General features: G+C 44.0%; 1 protein-coding gene and 1 long non-coding RNA gene across 11 annotated transcripts in view; both read right to left on the reverse strand.

Moving 5' to 3' along the window:
* Window positions 1-8,221: 8,221 nt before the first annotated feature.
* On the reverse strand, window positions 8,222-10,267 carry LOC128817424 (uncharacterized). Its single transcript, XR_008440189.1, has 3 exons — window positions 9,225-10,267; window positions 8,983-9,099; window positions 8,222-8,291 (listed from the first exon to the last, which is right to left on the reverse strand). It is a non-coding gene; the product is annotated as an uncharacterized LOC128817424 (long non-coding RNA).
* A 6,668-nt stretch (window positions 10,268-16,935) lies between these two features.
* SPNS3 (SPNS lysolipid transporter 3, sphingosine-1-phosphate (putative)) overlaps window positions 16,936-21,565 on the reverse strand; it is a 35,001-nt gene continuing 30,371 nt past the window's right edge. For 9 of the 10 annotated variants that reach the window (XM_053995485.1, XM_053995483.1, XM_053995486.1 and 6 more), the window contains 3 exons: window positions 21,492-21,557; window positions 20,204-20,302; window positions 16,936-17,603 (listed from right to left, as the gene is read on the reverse strand). In XM_053995485.1, coding sequence (XP_053851460.1) covers window positions 17,436-17,603; window positions 20,204-20,302; window positions 21,492-21,557 — 333 coding nt within the window. In that variant the 3' untranslated portion in view covers window positions 16,936-17,435. The remainder of the gene's footprint in view (window positions 17,604-20,203; window positions 20,303-21,491; window positions 21,558-21,565) is intronic. The other variant, XM_053995484.1, reaches the window with a different exon arrangement.

A 21,565-nucleotide genomic window follows, 5' to 3' on the forward strand; every position in this document is an offset into this window, starting at 1 on the left:
GAAAAATAAAGGAATGAGACCCCCTCGATTGCCTGTCCCCGTCTGCTCCTGTTACTTCCCCAACAGTTTCCCCAGTTGGTCCTTCAGCCCCTCCTATTGAGTCCCTGATTCCTTTCCCCCGTTTTCCCACCTCTGTTTCATCGTCCCTTCCCTTAGTTTCCTCAACCATCTCCCCAACTCCCTCTTCCTCTTCTCCGGATGGAGTTTCCTTGCCTCCTCCCACTTGGGAGCTGAGGCCACCTTTGCCCAGGGTTGGTTCACCACCTGGCATGCCCCCTGGCCTCCAGTGTCTCTCTCCACTACTATTTCCCTGCTTGGTGCCTTAGAAAAAGGGCCGTATTGTAGCACCCGATCCAAAGCACCAAGGGTGGAGGGGCTCTTTCCCCTTAGAGGGGTTCCTGTGGGTAGAGCAGCTGGGGGAGTTAGGTTTGTGGATGCACCTTTGGCAGTTTCCAAAGTCCGGGGATTTGGGAAAGAGCTAAGAAATTTAGTGGAAGATCCCGTTGGAATATCTAGCCAGTTGGACCAATTTCTAGGGCTGAGTATTTGTACCTGGGGAGACCTGAGCTATTCTAAGCATTCTGTTCTTTCTGAGAAAGGTCCAGATGATCTGAGCGGCAGGGGTGAAGATATGGGAAAGAGAGGGTGGATTGGGGCCCCCAGGGAACCAGGGGATGCCCTTGGTGGACCCCAACTGGAGTCCCAGCCAACAAGAAGGTAGGCAAAACATAAGAGACTATAGGTCCCTCATGATAAGAGGGATCAAAGAGTATCCCTAGAGGAAGCAACACGAAATTGGCCTTTGATGGTACTGAGGAGAAGGATGAGACCCCGGCAATTTGGCTTAACCAACTAAAACGAAAATTCCAGTTATATTCAAATATAGACCCAGATAGCCCAGAGGGCCAAGTCCTCTTAAAGGTCTAGTTTGTCACCAAATCCTGACCCGATATTAGACAAAAACTAGAAAAGATAGAGGACTGGCAAGAAAAGAACATGAATGAGTTGCTCAAAGAAGCCCTAAGAATGTATTTAAGTGGGAAAGATAAAAAAAGCCAATAGCCTACCTCTCAAAACTACTAGACCCAGTAGCCAGAGGATGGCCAAATTGCCTGCAAGTAATCGCAGCAGCAGCAGCTATCCTGATAAAAGAAGCCCAAAAGTTGATCCTGCATGGGAAAATTAAAGTACAAACATTTACTAGTGATCGTGGATCACCTCACTCACTGGGTGGAGGCTTTCCCAACCAAAAAGGAAACTGCGCAGGAAGTTGCATGAATAATCTTAGAAAACATCATACCATGATATGGGCTAGTCAATAACATTGACTTAGCCCAAGGTACACATTTTGTCACTCAAACTTTACATCAAGTAACAAAAGTCCTGGGGGTAAGGTGGAGATTGCACACCCCATGGCATCCTTAAAGCTCTAGAAGAGTGGAAAGGATGAATAGAACTCTTAAAAATGTGTTAACTAAATTAATTGAAGAAACAAAGATGAATTGGCTCAGGTGTTTACTTCTCGCTCTCTTGTGCAGCAGAACCAGACCTCGGTCTGACATAGGGGTCTCTCCCTATGAAATAATGTTTGGACTCCCTTTTTTTAATCACCCCTTTCAGTACAGCAGATTATCTGGAAGGGGAGGCAGCAACTCAGAAATATTTAGAGGTCATAGGAAAATCCCTAGAAGGCCTCCGAAAGAAGGGGTATCTCTCCCAAACTTCCCCTCTGGACGCCAATGCCCACATCAGTCCTGGGAATTGGGTGTTGATAAAGTCCTGGTACACTACCACTCCATTAACCCCCAAATTCGAAGGACCTTTCCAGGTACTACTCACCACACACACTGCGGTACGGACCCAAGAAAAAGGCTGGACCCACGTCACCAGAGTTAAAGGACCAGTGCCACCCCCAGACGCCAGACCAGACCCAACAGTGTCACCCGCCTCCTCTTGTGCATGGACAATAATTAAGAAACCAGAGGACCTAAAATTAACTTTAAGGAAGACTTGCTAGAGACTGATATACAGTGAGGTGTTAAGAACTGTTTCTGAGTTAAAGTACCATAGAAAAGGTTTAAGTACTTGGTAATTGTTTAATAAGACTAAGTGTCCTTTAGCCAAAGGAGTTACAACTTGGTTCCTAAAGAACAATAGAATTACCCTCAGTCCTGAGTGAAAGTATACAAATGCCAAAAGAAGGTAGCCCTCAAAAGCCAAGGACTGTAAGTTGATGCGGGCTTAAGCCCGATCAAAGAAATAGAGGAGGGATTTGTTATGAATAGTTTCCAGGTATTCCCCAGAAACGTGGTCAGGGCTTTCCTAGTTCCCATGGCAACACTAAAAGACCGATATTGAAATGCTAATTAGCTAATTGCTCTGTTTGTTTTCTTTAAACTACCTGGGAACAACCGGCCCCCCACCCCTCCACGCTGCCACTCTGAGACTAACATGCAAATAGAAACCCCTTAGGATCATGGGAGTATTTTTAGGAGATAAAAATGAATATAAATCAAAAACTGAACACAATAGAGGAGTCTAGATAAATGCCCTAGCTGAGGAAGAGGGAAACACATCCCCTGACTGGCTTTTAACCATCGCCATCACCTAAGAGAGAACAGACTATATTAGGCTCTGAGAAGCAGGGAGATAGAGACAGAGAGCCCTGGTGCTGCCACCATGGAAGGAGCGGGGACAGCTGTTGTTCTGGACTTCAGCAACAGACTCTGCACACCACGCCTCCTCATCCTCGGGCCACTGGTGTGCCACAAGGAAAGGAGAAAGGACAGCTGCTGCTCGGGACTCCAGTGACCGACTCTGCACGCCGCCTTCCTTTCGGCTGCCTGGGAAAGCTACGACCGCGGGGGCGAGCTCTGCGTCGAGCCCCCTGCCCAGCTGATCTTTTTAATAAAGAGCTGAACATTAATAAAGGCATTAGCCCTGTTCATTTCAGGTCTAGCACTGTATCCTGTATGTGACAGTACACCATTCCATTGCCAAAACACTCCCTAACCCCTCCAGCATGCTTAATGATGAATGAAGCACTAAATTTGTTCTCAGTAGTTAAACACTTGAGGCACATACTGTATGACATGAGAGATGAGGGTGCATTGAACTTGTACCAGGCCCCAGCTTTCCCCTGTTTGTACGGCCAGGAGTGTGACAGAGGAGTCCAGCACAGACCACATCAGCGTGATTCAATGGAGTTCTCATCTCTGTGGTGCAATCCTGGAGCACAGCCTCTCCTGCAGAGAGGAGAGCAGAAATAGGCTCAGATAAGCATGTTTTGGAAGGAAACAGGAATATTTCTACCTAACTTTGTTCTTTAAATGTGTGTGAAGACATAAACACTTGGTGTTCTGGAGGAGGACAGCTGTTGCTCCTGTGCCACAAGCGTCTGTTCCTTAGGGAGTCAGCAGCCCTCCAGAGTACCTGGTAACTCTCCAGCTTTCAGCCTGCTTCCTGCTGGGCAGTGTGCTCCATTCATACCTGATCCTGTTCCCTCTGAAGTGAGGGAGCAATGAGCACAGGTCCCTCAGGCCAGCAGGCACTGTCTGCCGGGAGCAAGGGGCACCCCTGGAGAGGGGCTCCTGACCATCACTGTCAAAGGCTTATGCAAACCCCCCACACACTCTGAAAAAGCTCAGAACTTTAACAGTAATGGGAGAAAAGCTCAGGACTCTTCAGATGTCCCAGTGCTCTGGAAGTCAAAGATCAAAACAAAAAAAACCCTGCAATGTATTAGAAGTGTTAGTTCAACTGAGTCTTCTCTGACACTGAAGTCAATCACCAGTGTTAGCATGACAATTACCAGCAGCTCCAGATTGTTAGTTCTCCTTAAGGTCTCAAATGTCCATGGGTAATGGATGTGAATCCAGATTCACTTTATGCAGGGGCTGAGACCAGCTTTAACCCATAAGCTAATCTCAGAAAGCTAAACCAAAAAACTAAAGAAAAAATTTTGATTAAATCTAACGGACAAATCCACAAGAATGATGTGCTGAGCTGTGCTGTAAAATGAGCCCCTCCCTTCCCAAGCAGAGCTTTTCAGAACAGTGAAGATTCCTGAAATCTAATTAATTTAATTATTAAGATGTTGTCCAGGAAATAACATTTAATGCTAATGTCAGACACTGGAGTTGCTTGCATTGCTTCCAAAACAGCATCATGCAACAGAGTCCAGTATTTTGGCAGTCAGCAGTAACAGGTATTGCATGAGAGTTCAGAAATCAGTTCTTTCCTGTGATCTCATCCCCTTGATGAGCAAACCCTTTAATTAACCAAGCAGTGCAGTTGGCTCACTCCTGTAGCAGCACCACTCACTGATTGTGTGAAGAAAAGCTGCTGCAGAGAGGATGAGTCCATTAAAGAAAGAGAAAACTGCCCTGCAATCTTTCAGGGAGATTATACAACTGCATCAAAATTAAACTGACATTAATCCAATTCTCATTTCACTGTTTGTCAACAAGAGCTCGTGTGTGATGTGGAACACTCTTTACTTTTTAACCAAAGTCTGGAATGCAGATTCAATTTTTATTTTGTCTTTGGTCTAACCTTAGAGGAAGTCTGCAAAAGTCATTCTTTCAGGTTGTAAGTCACTAGTGGTCTCCTGAGGCACCAGCCTGGGTCGATGCCCTTCCCTGCCAGGTGCTGGGGTCACTCTATAAACTGGACGGTGCAATTGCTCTGCTGCCCAAGTACTTCACCCACACAGAGCCATCGGTTTGTTTCCCGTGTCACTGTGAGACCTTCCAGCTCCCTTCCCCAGCCACAGGTTTGTGTCAGCAGGGAGTTTTTAGCAAGCACTAAAGCTGAACACACGCCACACCAGCAGGGCACTGTCGTGGGCCTGAGCTCCCGGCACAGCCGGCACGGCTGGTGCTGTTCCCTGGAGCTCAGAGCACGGGCACTGAGCAGCAGCACTGGCAGCTCCATCAGCGTGCCAGGAACTCGGCCAGGTGGGCACCAGCCCTTCACCCCAGCCCGCATGGAGGTGCCAGAGCAGCCTGCCATGAGGGAACGATACCCAGCTCATTTCAGGAGCCATCAGCTCCTGCTTTGCCCCGTTTTTGAAACCAATGCAAATGTGACCAGTAGGGAGTTGTCAAACCTTCAACATTTAATTTGGGGCACTATGATAAGACTCAAAATTAAGCTGGATCCAGGGCAAAGTAATTAAAAACATGATTGGGGAATGGTCCTACTCGCATCTGCCTCAGGCACCTGAATCTGCCGCAGAAAGACGTCAGCATGGTCCCTGCGGGATGCAGAGTGTGAGCGACCCTCCTCAGCAGCATGATTAGAGACTTTGAAGTTGCAAAAGCCACATGAATGCCAGAGGGAATCTTTTTGTTCACCCTGATGGCATTCACTGCAGGGATTATCGCTAGGAACGCAAATGAGGTGAGCATGGGTGCAGTGACAGTTTGTAATCTCAGCTCCCTGCTCGGAACAGCCCTGCTGCCTGTATCCACTGCCTGATAACAGCAGCAGCTTTCAGCCTTCTGTTTTAATCTACACAGTCGTTAAAATTCACTTTTCAGCAATTATCTGACATACATTTTAGGAGAAGTTTGGGGTGTTTTACCCAACCAGCTGATTAAAGCTGCAGAGTCAGAGCCCCACAGTGCTCTGGGCTCCTGGTGGACTTGGAACAATCTTTCCCTTCAATAGCCTGAGCAATTGTAGAATATTCACATAGGTTGTCCATACAGAACCAAAACTGAAAATTCATTCCTGGTGATTCTATCTGGAGAGGATCTGCCTCACACAAGCCATAGGAGACTCCACAGCTGAAGCCCTTTCTACGAAAGCAGTATCAGTCCTCTTTGCAAACTCTAGACAAGTGCAGTGATTTGAACAGGGAACATTGTCTATCTCCACTAAGCAAGAAAAACACAATAAACTTGGCAGCTTTTTTTAGAAAAAATCCAGGAATGCTGGATTCTAGCACATTTCCCCAGCCAGCAGCATCTTCCCTCCTGCTGTTCAGTGACAGCACACACAGAGCAGTGTCCATCAGCCAGTGCACAGGGAAATTATTTGGAAAAGCTTTTTTAAGGGTGGTTTCAATCTGAAGTAGAATGCTGTGTAATCTCCAGTTATCTGTTATTATTCCTTATTAGAGAAAGAAGAGCCTCTCAGTGATCACTTACACAGTCAGATATAACAGAACTGACAGGCTTGACTCTCAGTGCAGTCAGCAGAGCCCAGCACATGCACCAGCCCCTTCATGGTGCTCCACAATGCCAAAGCACATCCCAGTTTCTTGCCCAGGTGCACAGGGGACCCAGAGCTTACGGGACTGGGAAAAATCCTATTTTCTTTTTATGTTACCCAGTGCATGCCCTGCACACACTTCAAGGACCTTTCTGCCATTCAGAAACGAAAGCATTTTGATGTGTGTGTGCTTCATTACAGAAAATCATGCTCAGAGCAAGTCTGTGGTAAACCACATAGAAAAAAAAATATCTGCAGGAGAAGAGATTCCCAAAGCACCCCAGCCAGCCCTGCAATTATTCAACAGCTAGTCTGGGGAGAAGACAGAGCTAAACAAAGGCTGCAGCACGTGCAGTGCTCTCACTTACAGCACAACTTAAATATGTTACAAAAAATGGGCCTGTCAGCCAAACAAGGATTTCAAGCAATATCTTAATTCCCAAAAACAGTCTATTGACAGTGATTTACATGTGACAGGAAAGCTCTTGAGCAGATGGGAAGCTGGCAGGTTGTTAGGATAGCTGCAGTCCAAGGAAGATTGCCACTGAATGCTCCAACAGTTCTATAGAGTAGAGACAAACTAAATATGCAAACTGTAAATGTAATTAAAAGGACTGGAGGGATTGGTTAGGAAGGAGAATGAGAAAGGTATATGTGGAAATATTTAGGCTAACACATGGGATTTGTATTAGGAGGGATGAGTATCAGACAAAGAATAAATTTATGGGGAAATCCACAAGGCTGTTTACTAATGCTCCTGATACACTTAACTAAGATAATTAAAAGCTATAAGCTGACATGGCATTTAAGGAAAAAAGATTATAGGAAACCGCCTGGCATCAGCAAAGAATAAATTGGTCCACTATACATTTCTTGAGTAAGTCTCACAAAGGATGCACTGCAAACCACGGATCCAATACAGACACACACAATCCTGCTTTGTCATCCCCACACTTACTTGGGTACTACATTTTTAGGTCTCCCAGTTCAGCACTGACATCATAATTTCTCATGGGCTATTAGGACTTGTGTCCTCAGAGACAGCATTTAGTTCTGTCCCTTAGGAGCTCATATTCAAATTTCCAGTGTGCCAGTGGAAGGACTTTGTTGTCTGGCAGCACTGAGAAACCATTTTAAGGAGAAGGTCCTGTACTAAATGCTCTGTAATAAACACAGTGAGTCTCTCAGTTGGAGTTTCTCAGTGACACGGAGAATCCAGAGCTGCCACTCCAGCCAGGGAAACCAAGGGTTAAACCAGGCCTTTGTCACCGAGGTGAGGAATTCTGACCCTGGAGAGCCCCAGACAGTCTCACACAGAGATGTTAAAATATCCCTCCCCTTGGTTGGCTGGGAGTGTGCAGCTCTTTCCCTCCCTTACAGCCAGGTCAGTGTCTTTAAAAGCAGGTGGATAGATTTGCCTTGTGTCATTTCAAGCCTTTTAATCACAGAATAGAGCAAGACCCTTTATTTTTTTAAAGCAGGGTGCTGAGTGGCACTGGGCTTGGCCAGTCTTCCAGCAGACAAGGGTTGTTTACTCTTGACAGACTCAGACACACTCCAGCACCTGTGGAAAAGGCTCTTCATTCCTGTTTCCAATTAGGTAATTCACTTTCTCCTTCAGATCATTACATGTATTTCTAAAATTAATCAACACATGTCCTTTATTGTGTATTTTATCCTGTAATTCAGAAAATGGGCTTGTTGCCACTGAAGCTGCTCTACAAAATACTCCTAAAGCTGATTTTCACCAGATGAGACATTTTAGGAGCAGGAGCTGTGCCGGGCCAATAGACCCTTCTCTGTGTTCCCTGTGTCCCTGCTGCTGTCACAGAGGGACAGATGGCCCATCTGAGCACCACCAAGAAGTAAGAGTTTGCTTTGCTCCAGCTCCAACTGTTTGGAAGCAACAGTCAAGAGTCAGTTCCATCTACCTCCCCCCCGTTAATGGGATCAGATTTTCCCAGCTCCTCTACACAGTACCTCCATCCTGTAGGAATGCTGGCCTTCCCTTCCTCTGAAGAGGCAAATTATTCTGGAACACTCAGGATGTCTTTAGGCAGCTCCTGGGGATTCTGCAATTAATTTTCCAGTGGTTAAATCCATATTTTTCTTTCATGTGTCAGAGTAATTCAAAGTGAAACCTTGCACCTTGTTCAACCAGACCATGACAATATAAGATAACTCAAAGTTAGTCATCATTGCTGTGTATAAGCAGTTTTTGAAGATATTAACCAAAAATCCTGTTTTCACTGAAATTTTGCAACATCTTCAATCAGGGGAGATGAAGGAGTAGTTTTATCAGATCAGAGAAAAAGTAGTCTCTTGCTTCAATCAGGGACCAGCTGGAGTTACTTCAAGAAAAAATGAAAGAAACTGTACAGGGTTTAAAGCTACTGCCTAATTTTAGATTAAAACACTTCCCTGAGGATCTTTAAAGTAACTTTCATTCATGTCAGGGATTTTTTTTTCTTCTTGCCCACCAAAAACCTTTGGAAATGTTTTCTTGCAGTGAACACAGCACTGCTGGGCTGTAGGAAGGTGCCCTGTGGGTACAGCAGTTACAGATGTATTTTACAGCTGTTCCACTGGCTCAAGTCAAGCTGGAGTCCCAATATCTCCTCAGGACTGTATTTTGTGTGTGTACATGTTAAACATCAGACTGCAGTGTTTTCTGTATCCATAAAATTATAATGCAACCAGAAACAGACATTGAACAACATCCTGATTTTATAAACAGACCTAAATTGTTTCCAAACCTCCTACCTCACTTCAAAAAGCAGTGTCACAGACATCAGTTTTTACAACTAAGCCCAGCCCATGGTTATCACAAGGTGTGAAGGAAAGCAATGTTTGGGCAGCAATTATATTCTTCATTGTTACCTGTAAGCATCAGAGGAATACAAAATTCTTTGATCTAAGGAAGAGGCAGTGCAGGATTCCAGAGTTTAGCATAAATTTATTTCATTGAAAGCTTCATTAACCTGAATTATTTTACATTTCATTACCTTCAGACATTCTGGTTTAGTGTATGTTCACCTTCTTCCACTTTTGCACTCCTTCCTCCTCTGTCAGATGGTTCCTTTCACCACCACTCCTGCACACTGCTCCAGTAAGACCTGCTGATTCTGGAAATACTTCAGCTGGCACTTCCAAGGGAAGGCTGAAAGCAGCATTCCTCTTGGCTACAGAAAATTGATTTTTCTAAAGTTTACATTAACTTGCCATTTTGAAGAGAGTTCCCGTCCATATCCCTCATGACACAGGATCTAGTCAAGAAAAATATGTGAAACCTGCATGTCCTGCAGTCCCAGAGATCCCACACTCCAGGGACAGAAGCCATCAAACCTTTGTCCTGGCATCCCTGTGTGAAAGCCAACAGCTGCCCACCTCACTAGAGTGCAACTTTTACTCAGACAAGTGGCAGCCCCTTTTCTGCTTTCTGAGGATCCCTCTAATCCAAATTCCACTCCTTTGATTTTCCCATCTTCAGCTTTCTTCTCGTTACAGTCCCAACTTCCTGTGCTATTTCCTACTTTCAGGTTATAGCACTCAAAGCATTTTGAATTCCTGCCAATCAAACCTGCAGAGCAGGGGGCTCTCCTGAGAACACTCACCTGTTTTGTGCTACTTTAGGCTGCAAGAATTGAGTATTTGAAATCTTTACTTTGGTGTCCATGAAGGTCTGACTTTGGAGATGGCACTGTCTGGGGCCCCTCACTGACACGTCCTTGCACTCGTGGCTGTTACCTCAAGGCCTTTCAGAACAGTCTTGAGGAGATGAAAAAGTGAAACTAAAGAAATCTGGAGAAAAGTCAGCAAGTAAATGCCTTGAAATATTCATGGCTCAGTTCATCTCAACTCAGTGCAGAACACTCCTCTAGTTCTAAAAGGAATAGCAAGAGAATTGAAATCTCACCTGTTCTGGCAACACTGTCAGTGAATACCATTGGGAATATTTTTAATTAGCATTTTAATTATCAGCATCTACACTGGAACTCTCTTAAAACCTTTCTAAACAGATCTGTGCAGAGCACCTTAAAAGTACTTGAGGGTGCAAGGCTGGATCACAGTTCCATGAGTTCCCCTCCCTACAAGGCATGGGCAGTTTGCTGAATGGCACTAAAACTCCATTGCTCCTCTAATCTATGTTAGGAAAAGTGCTGGAAATCCAAGGGCACCACTGCCAGGGACAAGCATAAGGGACACCCTGAACCTGCCTGTGGCTGTTGCCACAGTGTCAGCTCTGGACACTCCTCAGAGGGAAGCACTGAGCAGGGAACAAACACCCTGAGAGTTCAGTCAGGTTCAAATCCCAGCTCTACCTGACCTAGACACTTCTCTGGGCTTTACTACCATTAAAAGCAACTCTACAGATGACACTGTTCCCTCTCAGTAAAATACTGCTCAGTTGGGTTTTTTTTTTTTTTTTTTGGTTACTTACAAGTGAATTAAGTATTATTCTCTTTCTTCCCTCCCATTTAATTCTTTTTTCAAGAGACATAATTTCAAAAGATGGGAGAAAACTGCAATACTGGTGCCAAAGTCCTCCTGTTGGTCTCTTCAGAAGCTGAGAACTGCTGGCACTAGCCCAGGAAAAGCAACAAAGAACAGGAGGAGTTTGGAGAGCAGCTAGATTTGCAAACCTCAGAGCACTGTAGAATAAACCCAACACAAAACAGAAGGATGATTGGCAGGGATGGGATGACTCTGCTGCTGGAAATGAAAGTGCTATGAATAATCAGGCACCTCTGACCCAGGAAAACATTGACTTCATTTGCAACACAAAACTGATTGCAGATGGTATTTGAGGAGGGGAATCCAGCTATTCACTGTGTTTTCCCCTCACCAGAAAAATTAATTTCCTCTGTACTGTTGAGCAATGAAATGCACCTGATTGGATCTGCTGAGACAGCTGCACATAGAAGGTCTGGAATGAAAAATTAAAGAGTCCATGGGGTTGATGCTAAAGGTAATCCTATTAAAACAGTGGGCTGAGGGGGAAATGCACATATAATTCCTATTTTGATAAAGAATTAAAACAAATCCCTTAAAAGAACAAATTTATTTGGACATTTCTTTGAAATCCTAACAAGATTGTTGCTGAATTGGATGCTGGATGTCAGTGCACGAACAAGGACATTCCTCCCATTTGTTCCTATTACTGCTCACTTCTCCCTGCACTTCCAGCTGCTCCCTGCCTCCCATCTGGCTGCGTGCTGGGCACACCTGCCAGCCCTCTCTGCTCTGGCTCACACCCCTGTGAGTGCTCCTTCCTGTCCCTCTGCAGGGACAAGTGACTGCTTCCCCTGGGGCCCTCAGCTCTCCCTGCCTGCTGTGACATGTTTCCCACAGCCAGGACTCCCAGAGAGAAGGGAGAGCAGCAGCAAAGGGCCATCCTTACAGGGCTGATGGCCCTGCCTGCTCCTGTCAAACACCTTGTCCTGTCCACAGCTGACACCAGAAGAGTGGGGCAGCTCCCACTGGAAAGAAGCCTGAAGATACAGAATAACATTATCCATCCTCACCCCTGGGCTCAGCCTTTGGCTAGTGGAGAACAGGGTGGAGCAAAGCCTGACTGGGCAGCAAAAAACAGCTCAGATTGTCCCTCTGGCAACCTCCACTGCCTTCAGCATGTGCCTGTCTGACATACACAGGTCCTTGCTGCAGCTCAGGTGTCACAGCCCCTCTGAACAAATGAGTTTTAACACTGGCTTTCCAGGGTCATTAGAAATAAAGTCCAGAGGTGAGGAGGAGCAGGAGGAGCAGGAGGATGCATTTGGATTTTTTTCTTGCACCTCCCCAGCATCACTGGAGGGCAGACGTTTGTCACATCAGGAAATAAAATGGGGAAGGAGTAGGAAGCTCAACTTGGGTTTAAGGCAGGTTTGCCTCAAGAAGCAACAGGTATTTTCCTGTTGAAACAGAAGCAGGGTATTTTCCTTTCTTTTTCTAAAGAAAATGCCTACAACTAAGATTTCAAATGCATGTAACTAAGATTAGGCTCCTAAACCAATAATTAAATCTTTAAGCAAATGGCCTGATCTTCAGTGTTGATCACACAGTGACTTAACCCACCTTCCTTAGGAACTGAGGGATGCCGGGCTCTTGGGAAAACAGAAATGAAAAAAGAAAAATGAAAAAAGAAAGAAGTCAGGCCCCTTCCTAGGGTACATGCTGGTAGAATTAAACAGGTAGCTTGAAATCAGCACTTTCAAAAATTATTCTCTCCATCCTTTTACATCAGTTTCAAGCTTACTGCCCAACACATTTGATACTGAAAAGCAAATTATACCTGCATAAATGAATGCGTAAATTTACCTCTGAATTAAATGTAAAAGAATTTTTCACAATAATAAAGAAAAATATTAACTGTAGGAAAAGACCCACCAGAGCAGATAAAGTCAGACCTTGGTGCCACAGTGTGGGCTGAGTCCTGGGCAGGCTGGGTTTGTTCATTGCACAGACTCCTGGTTTTGGGGAGACAGAGTGTGTTTCCCAAGCCTGCTCCAGCTCCCTTGGCAGGGTCGGGCCTGCTGGGATACAGACACATTCCAAACCTGGGCACTTCCAACAGGGCATTTACAAAGCACCTTCCCACAATGGGATTTGACAGAATGTATATTAATCTCTCCAATTACAGCCATTTGACTCTTGCAGGGTATGTAGGCAATTTACATACTAATAACAAAACTGTTGGGAAACATGAAATTACACAAAGTGAGACCCACACAATTTTGATCAGCTACACAGCATCAGGATCAAGAGCCTCCTCATATTAACCTTTGTTTCCCTTATAAGCCAAAAGCTTTCTAAGAACCTTTCCAAGGCTTTATTGGATTACAATGAGGGCAATTATAGCACTGAGATGAATCCAGTGGCTCTCTTGTAATGGAATACAGCCAGTTCCAGCTATTTGAATGCCAGCCTGACTTGGCAGGGCCCCACAGACACTCTTCTTTCACGTTTTTTTTTGCCTATTCCAAGGGATGAGGTGACTGCTCCCCAGTTCCAGGCACCCTCACAGGCAGAATGAGAGAACCCAGTGCTCAAAGAAGGCCTGAAGAATGAACTGTGTTTGCAAACCAGCAGAAGGCTCTCTCAAGAAAACTTTTGCCATGAAAGTTTGGGGATAATGGAGGACTTTTAGCTTTCTTAGTTATTTCATAATTTATTTCAACAGACACTGCACATGCATTGTATTGTGGGGAAGGGAAAGAAAAAGCAAAGGTGATGGATCTACTGCTAAGAAAAATTAAAATCAGCTACAGCATAAATATGGCTGATTGGGCCTTTCTGCACTCCTATAATGCTGTTCTCAGGTGGAGAGTGTCTATCTCCTTTAGCTTACTTTCCATACAGAAATTCTATAGATTCTGAGCCAAGAGGACACATGTACCTAATGGTAAAGGCACCAGGTGAGCTCCAGTCACTGGGCAGTGCAGGGCTGCAAGGGGAGACAAGTGCAGGGGAGAAGAACAAGACAGAATTCAGCCATCTATTCTGAAATAGAATATGGGGGGAAACACCAATTTTCACTGCTGGAGTACTGACCCAGGGCACGTGTGCAGCTGCTGAATTTTTCAGTGGAAGTTAGGAATGAGTTAGTAAAAAACCAGACATGAGGGTTGGTACAACTCTGAGTAGTCATAACTGACCCAGGCTCAGCACAGGCCCTTCTGAACCATCCCCTGAGCTTTGTTCCCCACTTTTGACACCCATAGCTACATCAGCAGCATTATAAAGTTCACAGCTGTTCTGGAAAATAGTTTGCAGAAGACATTTCAGCTGCAGAAGTAATGAGGGCAAAGAGGAATAAACCACAAGATGTTCTTAGGAGAGCAGCCCAGACAGGATCTCCAAATCTGTTGCCTGGGAGGCCAAGCTCTCCCATCTGCACCTTCAGCTGTGGCACGGGGAGTTCCTGAGGTGCTGTGAAATCCCTTCCAGAGCAGAGCACAGGGCTACTGGTGTAGAAAGGAGAGAAAAAGTTACATGAAACATCTTTGGCAATTAAAAATCTGCTGACAGCAATGTCACACCACATCACTAGTGGAAGAAGTGAACCCTCTGGAAAAGTGGTTACACAGCCTGATATTGTGACTTAGATATGTCCTGTCCACTTTACAGGCATTTGGCATTTGGCAGAACCTAGAAATAATCACAGTTCTGAAGGCAATTTTTATGCAAAGCAGAGCTCTAAAACTTGCTAAAAAAATATCCACACAAACAGCAATAAAGATCATCTGTCCCTGCTTTGGGAATGAGGGAAGGGGAGGAAAAGATCACAAGGATTACCTGAATGGACTTAAAAAATCCCACCTTTTGGAGCTGTTTCAAAGTGCCTCTTAATCACTGTCTTGACTGGAAAGAGCAAAGAACAAGTATTAAGGGTAGGAGGAGAATACACAAACAATTAGAGAAAATATACATCTTGACAACTTGTTTGATTGTCATTCAGTTACTGCTAGGGACAGATTCCCTGCAGCAAGAATGTTGCAAAACAAGCAATCTCAATAACCAGCAGCAGCTCTTTCCAATGTAGACAGAGCAGCTGATTTAGTAACTGTATTTAAAGCCCTCCTTTTTTCTCGTACTTAATTAGAACCATAGAAAATAACTGGTATTTCAGTTGAGGCCTGAAAATCTCAGTTCTTCCACTGGCCATGTGCTAGGACTCTGTGACTTTCCCTAACACAGGCTGTTGGTGGCATGAAAAGACTGTAATGTCTAAAATAGCTACAGTGCAGCACAGCCCCCTCCAGCACTAAGGGAACCCCTCCATGCAGAATTTGGTGACACCCACTAAGAAGCAAAATCAAGATATGTAGAAAATGTTAAGAAATTCTACTCCTCATACAAATCCTAGTGATGAAGTTCTATCTTTAATAGACAGGACCAAGCAGCTGATGGAAACAGCTTCCCTGCCATGGAGGCAGAGGCTCCCTGGGCTGTTCCACACAGGTGCTGCATCTCTCCATGGCCTCTGCCAGCAGATCTCAGTGAGACAGGACAGGGCCACTCCAGGGAGGCCCAGGCACAGCTCAGATTATCCAGTTGTTAGTCCTGCTAAATGCAGAAAAAAAAAATAACAAAAATACACATCCTTTGCCCATAAATTGAACTCAAAAGAGAGAGGCATTCAAAAAGATGGGATGACTAGTCAGTGTGATCCTGCTCATTTCTAGGCACTGACTTTCACAGAGGAGATTGGAGTAGGAGGAGGGAGGAGTTTGCCATGGACTGCTTGTACCATTACAGATCAGCATTTGGCATTTCTTGCTCATATGTCAAATACGTGCCTGCACAGTGTGCCAGATGCAGCTCTCCTGATTAATTTTTTAAGGAGGAATTTAATGCTGACATAACAAAAGTGAAAAATTGCTCAACAGTTTGTAGGGTAAATCCAGAATGTACTGATAGAGAAGCAAGTGGAGCTGCTGAAATCCTGCAATGGCTGAAGCACTTAGGACCTTTGCAAGCATTCATAACCAATAGCAAAAATCCCTTATTGGATATGAGCTCTCTGGCAGCACAGGGGTTTCCAAAAGGTCAGTGGTATAATGGCCCTAGCTAGTTTTTACAACCAGAAAAAGTTGCTCAATCTTTCAGAATACAAACTTTTATTTTAAAGACAGTTATTACACTCTCACTGAATATCCCCAAATTTCTCTATTATTTCCCACAATGGTCACATTTCACTCCCTAGGTTTAAGTCAGATTTCAGAACAGATTGTTTAAACATTAGGTAGACAGAGGCAAGAACAAAAACCTGCAGTAGCTGAATTATGCTATTTACAGTGACATTAGACATTCACAGTCATTACAGGAATATTGTGCTTTATGATCCTTATGATTTACTGGGAGAACCATGCAAGATTCACAACATTTTACAATTCACTGGCCAATATCTTCCTCGAGCTTAGGCTTTAAGGTGCTACTGGGAGCTAAGCCAGGACAAACAATGGAACTTGGCCACACTGGTCATGTTTTGTTTGGTACCTGGCATGATATTGTGACAGCAGATAGCACATCCCAAATCCCCTTCACTTTGGAGATAAGAGCTCAAATGGACAGTTATAGTTAAGTAGTTTTACAGGTACTACTGCTCGCTCATGAGAGGAGATACTTACCCAAGGCCTAAAGATACAGTGAAGAGCCTCCAAGTATTAGGAAGAGGCATGCCATTAAGATGTTATATATAAAATTATCACAACCCTCTGGTCTTGAATCTGACATGACTTTGATCGGTTTTGCTTCTCTTGGTCATTTTAGACAACTTAAAACACTCTTTTTACTACCTACATTTTCCAAATTCTACAGGCAAATCTCATCCTGCTGAGAACTTACAGGCCTCCCTAATCTCCAGGAGATGATGTGCCTCAAAAGCTCCTGCCCTGTTGAGGTCAGCAGTCATGCTGGTGACAGCTCTGTAAAACACCCTCTGGAGCTCCCCAGCCCACAGAGGACAAGGGCCTGGTTATGGATGGGGGAGGAGAGTTGCCATATGCCAATGCGTGAGCAATTTTTGATTCGCAGTCAAAAGCATCCAAAAATTCAGTACACAGGATTTTATGCCATATGGAGGAATTGTGATTTGGCCTTTTCCCCAGCTGTATCTCATTAAGCAAAAAAGGAAAGAAAAAAGGGAGGACATTCTTTGCTTCTGTGCAAATCTCTCCCCAGAGTTCATCTTCCTTTGAGGGACAGTTCATTGCTGGTACCTGGAAAACCAAGTCCGAGCAGAAGAGGGCTGTAAGAATCCAGGTGCTTGAGGACAGGGCTCTGTCCAATTCAAAAGTTTTTTCTAAATCTTTTATACTTTGAACATGATTTCTTTTAGGGAAGAGGGAGAAGTGCTACAGAGAAACAGGACTGGTTCTACAGGGCTGAGAAAGATCAGAGTAGAGAAAGAACCTCATGTTCCATGAAGTGTGCAGGGGTGCATTACAGTAAAGGATGTTACTTCCATGTACTGCAGCATTTTGCACTAACAGCAATTTTGCTTGTGAGCTGTGTGGTCTGTTTTGGTCAATGTGGAAGGTTTGTTTAATCTGAGACTTCACTGGGATTTTGCCCTTCTCTTTTTAATAGAGACTGACGTGGCATTACCATAAGGCAGACATTAACATGGTTTAATGTTACAGAGACAATACCATGGCTGGTGTCCAGCAGGTCACCACATCTGAGTTTCAAAATTATAAAGACACACAGACACCTCAGAGCCTCTGTGCTTCTTTCCGATCTTCCTCGACGTAGAAAGATGTCAGGAGGAAAAAGCCTCCTCCAAAGACCCCAACAAAAGCACAGGTGACAAAGCTGTACTGCATGCTCCGGAAACTCCACTGCAGCGATGGGATGTTCCTGGCCTGGATAGCGTTGGAGATCTGGGGAGGGAACAAGGCTGCCATTAATCTGGAATAACACCTCCAAACTCTCCTGCTTTAAACACACTCTTTACAGTGTGGGCCTTGAAAAGAATAAAAGAGGCAGACAGGGATGAGAGTCTGCTCCCAAAGTTTGGCAAACTCAGTACCCAACACACCTGTACTGCACTGCTCTCCAGCTTCCAAAGGGTCAAGAAATCTCATGTTGTTTTACACCTTCAGTGCCTCCAGCAGGAAACATATTTTACCATTTCCTAGCCCATCTCCAGATTGCCAGCACAGGATGGGCATTTGGCAGTGAACTTTGGCATTTCTTGATCCTATTTGGTAACCTTCTGCCTCCCTTATTGGCATCCAATGTATAGAAACAGGGAGTCAAGCAGCAATACAGGCACAAGCAACAACACTCATTAAGACAGGGAAAAGGTGGAAATTAATCTAAGACAAGACTGGGGTCTGCTTTTGAGCCAAAAGGCATTTGAGGAGTTACAGAGTGACATTGTGAGTAAGTGGGAGGAAGAAAATACCAGGCAGGTGCTTTTTGCACTGGTGGGAGAATGAGGATGTAAAGGCTATAAATGATACACATGAATTTTATTTTTGTAGACAGAAGGAAAATCTGATTTCCAGAAACTCAGTAAGATTCAACACTTAACCCAGGATCTTGAAATCTCTTCTTAACATAAACAAAAAGTTAAATGGTGAAAGCAGTCATTTTTATTCCCACATTTGTTCTTGAATGTTAGAATATACTGTGTGACTTGAAATGCATAAATACAAGACTCTTCAACCTTTGCTGGGTTTCTATGATTATTTATGACAGTTTAGGAAGATAAGAGGAAGATCAACTCTAAATGGGTACCTAGGGACTACAGCAAGCATAATAGCCATGATACAAACCTAATGCATTTAATTTTAAAATGCTTAGTGAAAAAATCTCTGGAGTGCAGAGGGAAGAAAAATAGGCTCTGAAAAAGAAAATTCCCTGATTCTTCAGCCAGATTTTAAACTAAAGGTTTGGCTGAAGCAGGTTAGGAAACACTATCAGGACATGAAAGCAGAAGATTTGGTGTTTAACCAACAGCAGTCATGGGAAGTGTTGGTGTATGGGCTCACAGAACATTCCAGAGGACAATGTGGGTGCTCAGTACACAGGAACCCACTTGGACACACAGTAGTTTTATTCCTGGGTTTATTGCCTCTGTTCTGAGTGAAGTTACAAGGTTACCTGAGATTAATCTCATCTGGATAAGCTTTTTTGGTCTTCACTCTCTCAAGAACTGCTCTTTAAGGTGACTTCTGCAGGTCCTGCACACAGTGACAGGCAGGATGCAGCACAAAGTCTCAGTTCTGCCCGTGCCCCAAAGAGGGCAAAGGACAGAGGGCAAGAGGCACAAACAGTTTAATCTTTCAGGTAGAAAGCTTAAATCAATAGATTGGTCACAGTGAGAATGAAGAAGAAGTATTTCAGCTTTTGGAGTACCTCCCATTTTTGCATCCCATCTCAGCCATTTTCCACAGGGATGTTGGTGGTTGTGCTCCCACACACGTACAGTCAGACATGTGTGAGAGCAGGAGTTTCCTAACACCAAGCAGCAAAGTGGTTTCTTCATTTGCAAAAAAATAAGGAAGTCAGCAGGGGTAATCCCTCAGGGAGAGAGGCTCTCTTCTCTGCCAGACAGATGATACAGCTGAGACCATGGGTTTCATCCAGCTGAGGACAAGGGGAACCTCCTGTGTCGCTGGGCCAGCAGCAGCTGCACAGGTATAGTTTACTTGGGCATTGCTGGCCCTGTCTAACCCTGACACTGTTAACAGGGGGTGAACTTCTTTAAATAAACTTTCATACAAACTACACTTTAAATCACCAACAAAGACTCAATCTCCCATGTCAAGTAAACAGAAAACTCAAAATGGGTGCTTTGTTAGCTACTGTGTTTTAAAATAAATGAAGGAAGGAAGTGAGACTGACAGATACAGTTCACTGGAACTAAAATTAATGAACTGCACAGAGAAAGCAGTACGAGGCTGATTTGCACAGAAGCACCTAAGATCAAGTAAATGTAGGAAGAGCAGAGAAATCAGGTCTCAAGGAATGTGGGAATTCAGGGTCCAGGTGATTTGAGACCAGAGATTTAAAGGTCGAGTAGTATCTAAAGACAACCATTGCACCACTTTTGTTCTGATTTTCAAGACACCATTGACTAATTGCAAGACTTCAAACTTCAAGATTTTAACTAAGTCTTGGGTTTTAACACATTGAATTAATTTCCATGAAACTCCTCACAAACTTAGCAGAAAGTGCTTACATCCTATGACACTGTCTCTGCAAAAAATGTATGCCTCTAAAAATTTATGAGTCGGTAAATTTCTATACACTGCATAGAACTACTCATGCCTACAAGCAGTGTCACAGGACCAAGTGCTTCATGCAAGTAAAAATGTTTAGAAACATGTCTCTGTGTCCTGGACTCAGGGCCAGTAATTTGAGTAATTTCTGGTTTTGGACCAAGCAGTGCCTATAATTCTGTGAGTGTCTGTCTGTCAGTTTCTAGATGTTTTACCCTAAGGAAAATTCAATAAGGAGAGAGTTCACTTACAACCCCGATGAGGTATGGGCTGCCTGCATCTCCCAGCAAATGGCTCACCAAAATCTGCAGGGCGATGGCTGTGGACTGTCGCCTCGGCGTCACCACGTACTGAAACAAAGCACAGCCCACAGGAGAGGGAACATCAACACACAGAACTTCAGGAGTGCCCAGCTGCTTCCAGAATATCCCAGAGACATGGACAGAGCAACTTTGATGTATTTCATATTCAAACACTGTTTGCAACTTTGTAAGAAAAATTTCATAGTCAAATACTGTTTACAAGTTTGGAGACAGAAAAGTTATTCTGAACAAAAGAGTACACTGCATGTTTTGCTGAGGAAAAAAAGCATATTCAACTTGTTCATATTATGGATTATTAAAAAAAAAAAGTCATATAAACTACTTGGTAAGACTATGATGATCTGTGTAGTTCAGCAATCATAGTATCTGCCCCAGGGTTTACACAGACATCTATTAGTGACTGTGGATCTACAACCTAAATGAAAGGTTGCCTAATTTTTATTTACAGTGAAAGCTCAAGTAAAATTACTAACTCTAAAGACCTTTGAAATTATAAAAAGAAGCTGCTCTTCACAGTCTAGACAAACTGTGCTACAAGATGTGTGCTTTTCACATCACTCCTTTCTAAAGAAATTACTGATGACAGAATCCAAATGAAATAATGCACTGCTATTCCCTGGCTTGTGATGTCAGTCCTGGAATTCCCAAGAGCCCCTTAAGCATCACTGCTGGCCTGATGCTCTGGCAGTGTAGCACTACTTATGAATTGGGCTTGCAAGAGCTGGAATTCATCTGCACTGTATTCTGAACTAAGGGAACTTGCTAATAGTTCATGGACTATCAATGTTGCCTCATTGGGATCATCCTTTCAAACCTCTGGAAAACAAACAGAAAACTTGATTATAGACACAAAATGACCTTGTTTCTGGTGCTGACCATTTTCTAACAGATATCTGACAACATAGAGCTGTACAGAAGCCCAAAATACTATGGGTACAGGCAGCACTAGAGAGTACCACGTGCATGAGTTCCATCCAAATCAGAACATCTTCCTGGGATTATAATAACTTGGACTACTGCACCACCACACCCTTATTGCCACTGGCATCCTTGCCCAGCAGTACATTGTGGCAGTGATTCCAAGCAAAATGCCAACAAGGGGATTCTCTGTAGGAGTTTGTTCATCTGTCCCCAGAAAGCCACCAAGAAGCAGGCTTGGGAACAATATTATGTTGTCAAAACCTTGAAATAAGGAAATAGTTTCATGAGCACTTACCAGCAGTATGTCTGTCACAACAGCCCAGTTTACAGACAAAAACAATTCTCCAAATGCAATAAATATCTGCAAAA

Source organism: Vidua macroura, chromosome 20, assembly GCF_024509145.1.
Source record: "Vidua macroura isolate BioBank_ID:100142 chromosome 20, ASM2450914v1, whole genome shotgun sequence".
Classification (NCBI taxonomy): domain Eukaryota; kingdom Metazoa; phylum Chordata; class Aves; order Passeriformes; family Viduidae; genus Vidua; species Vidua macroura.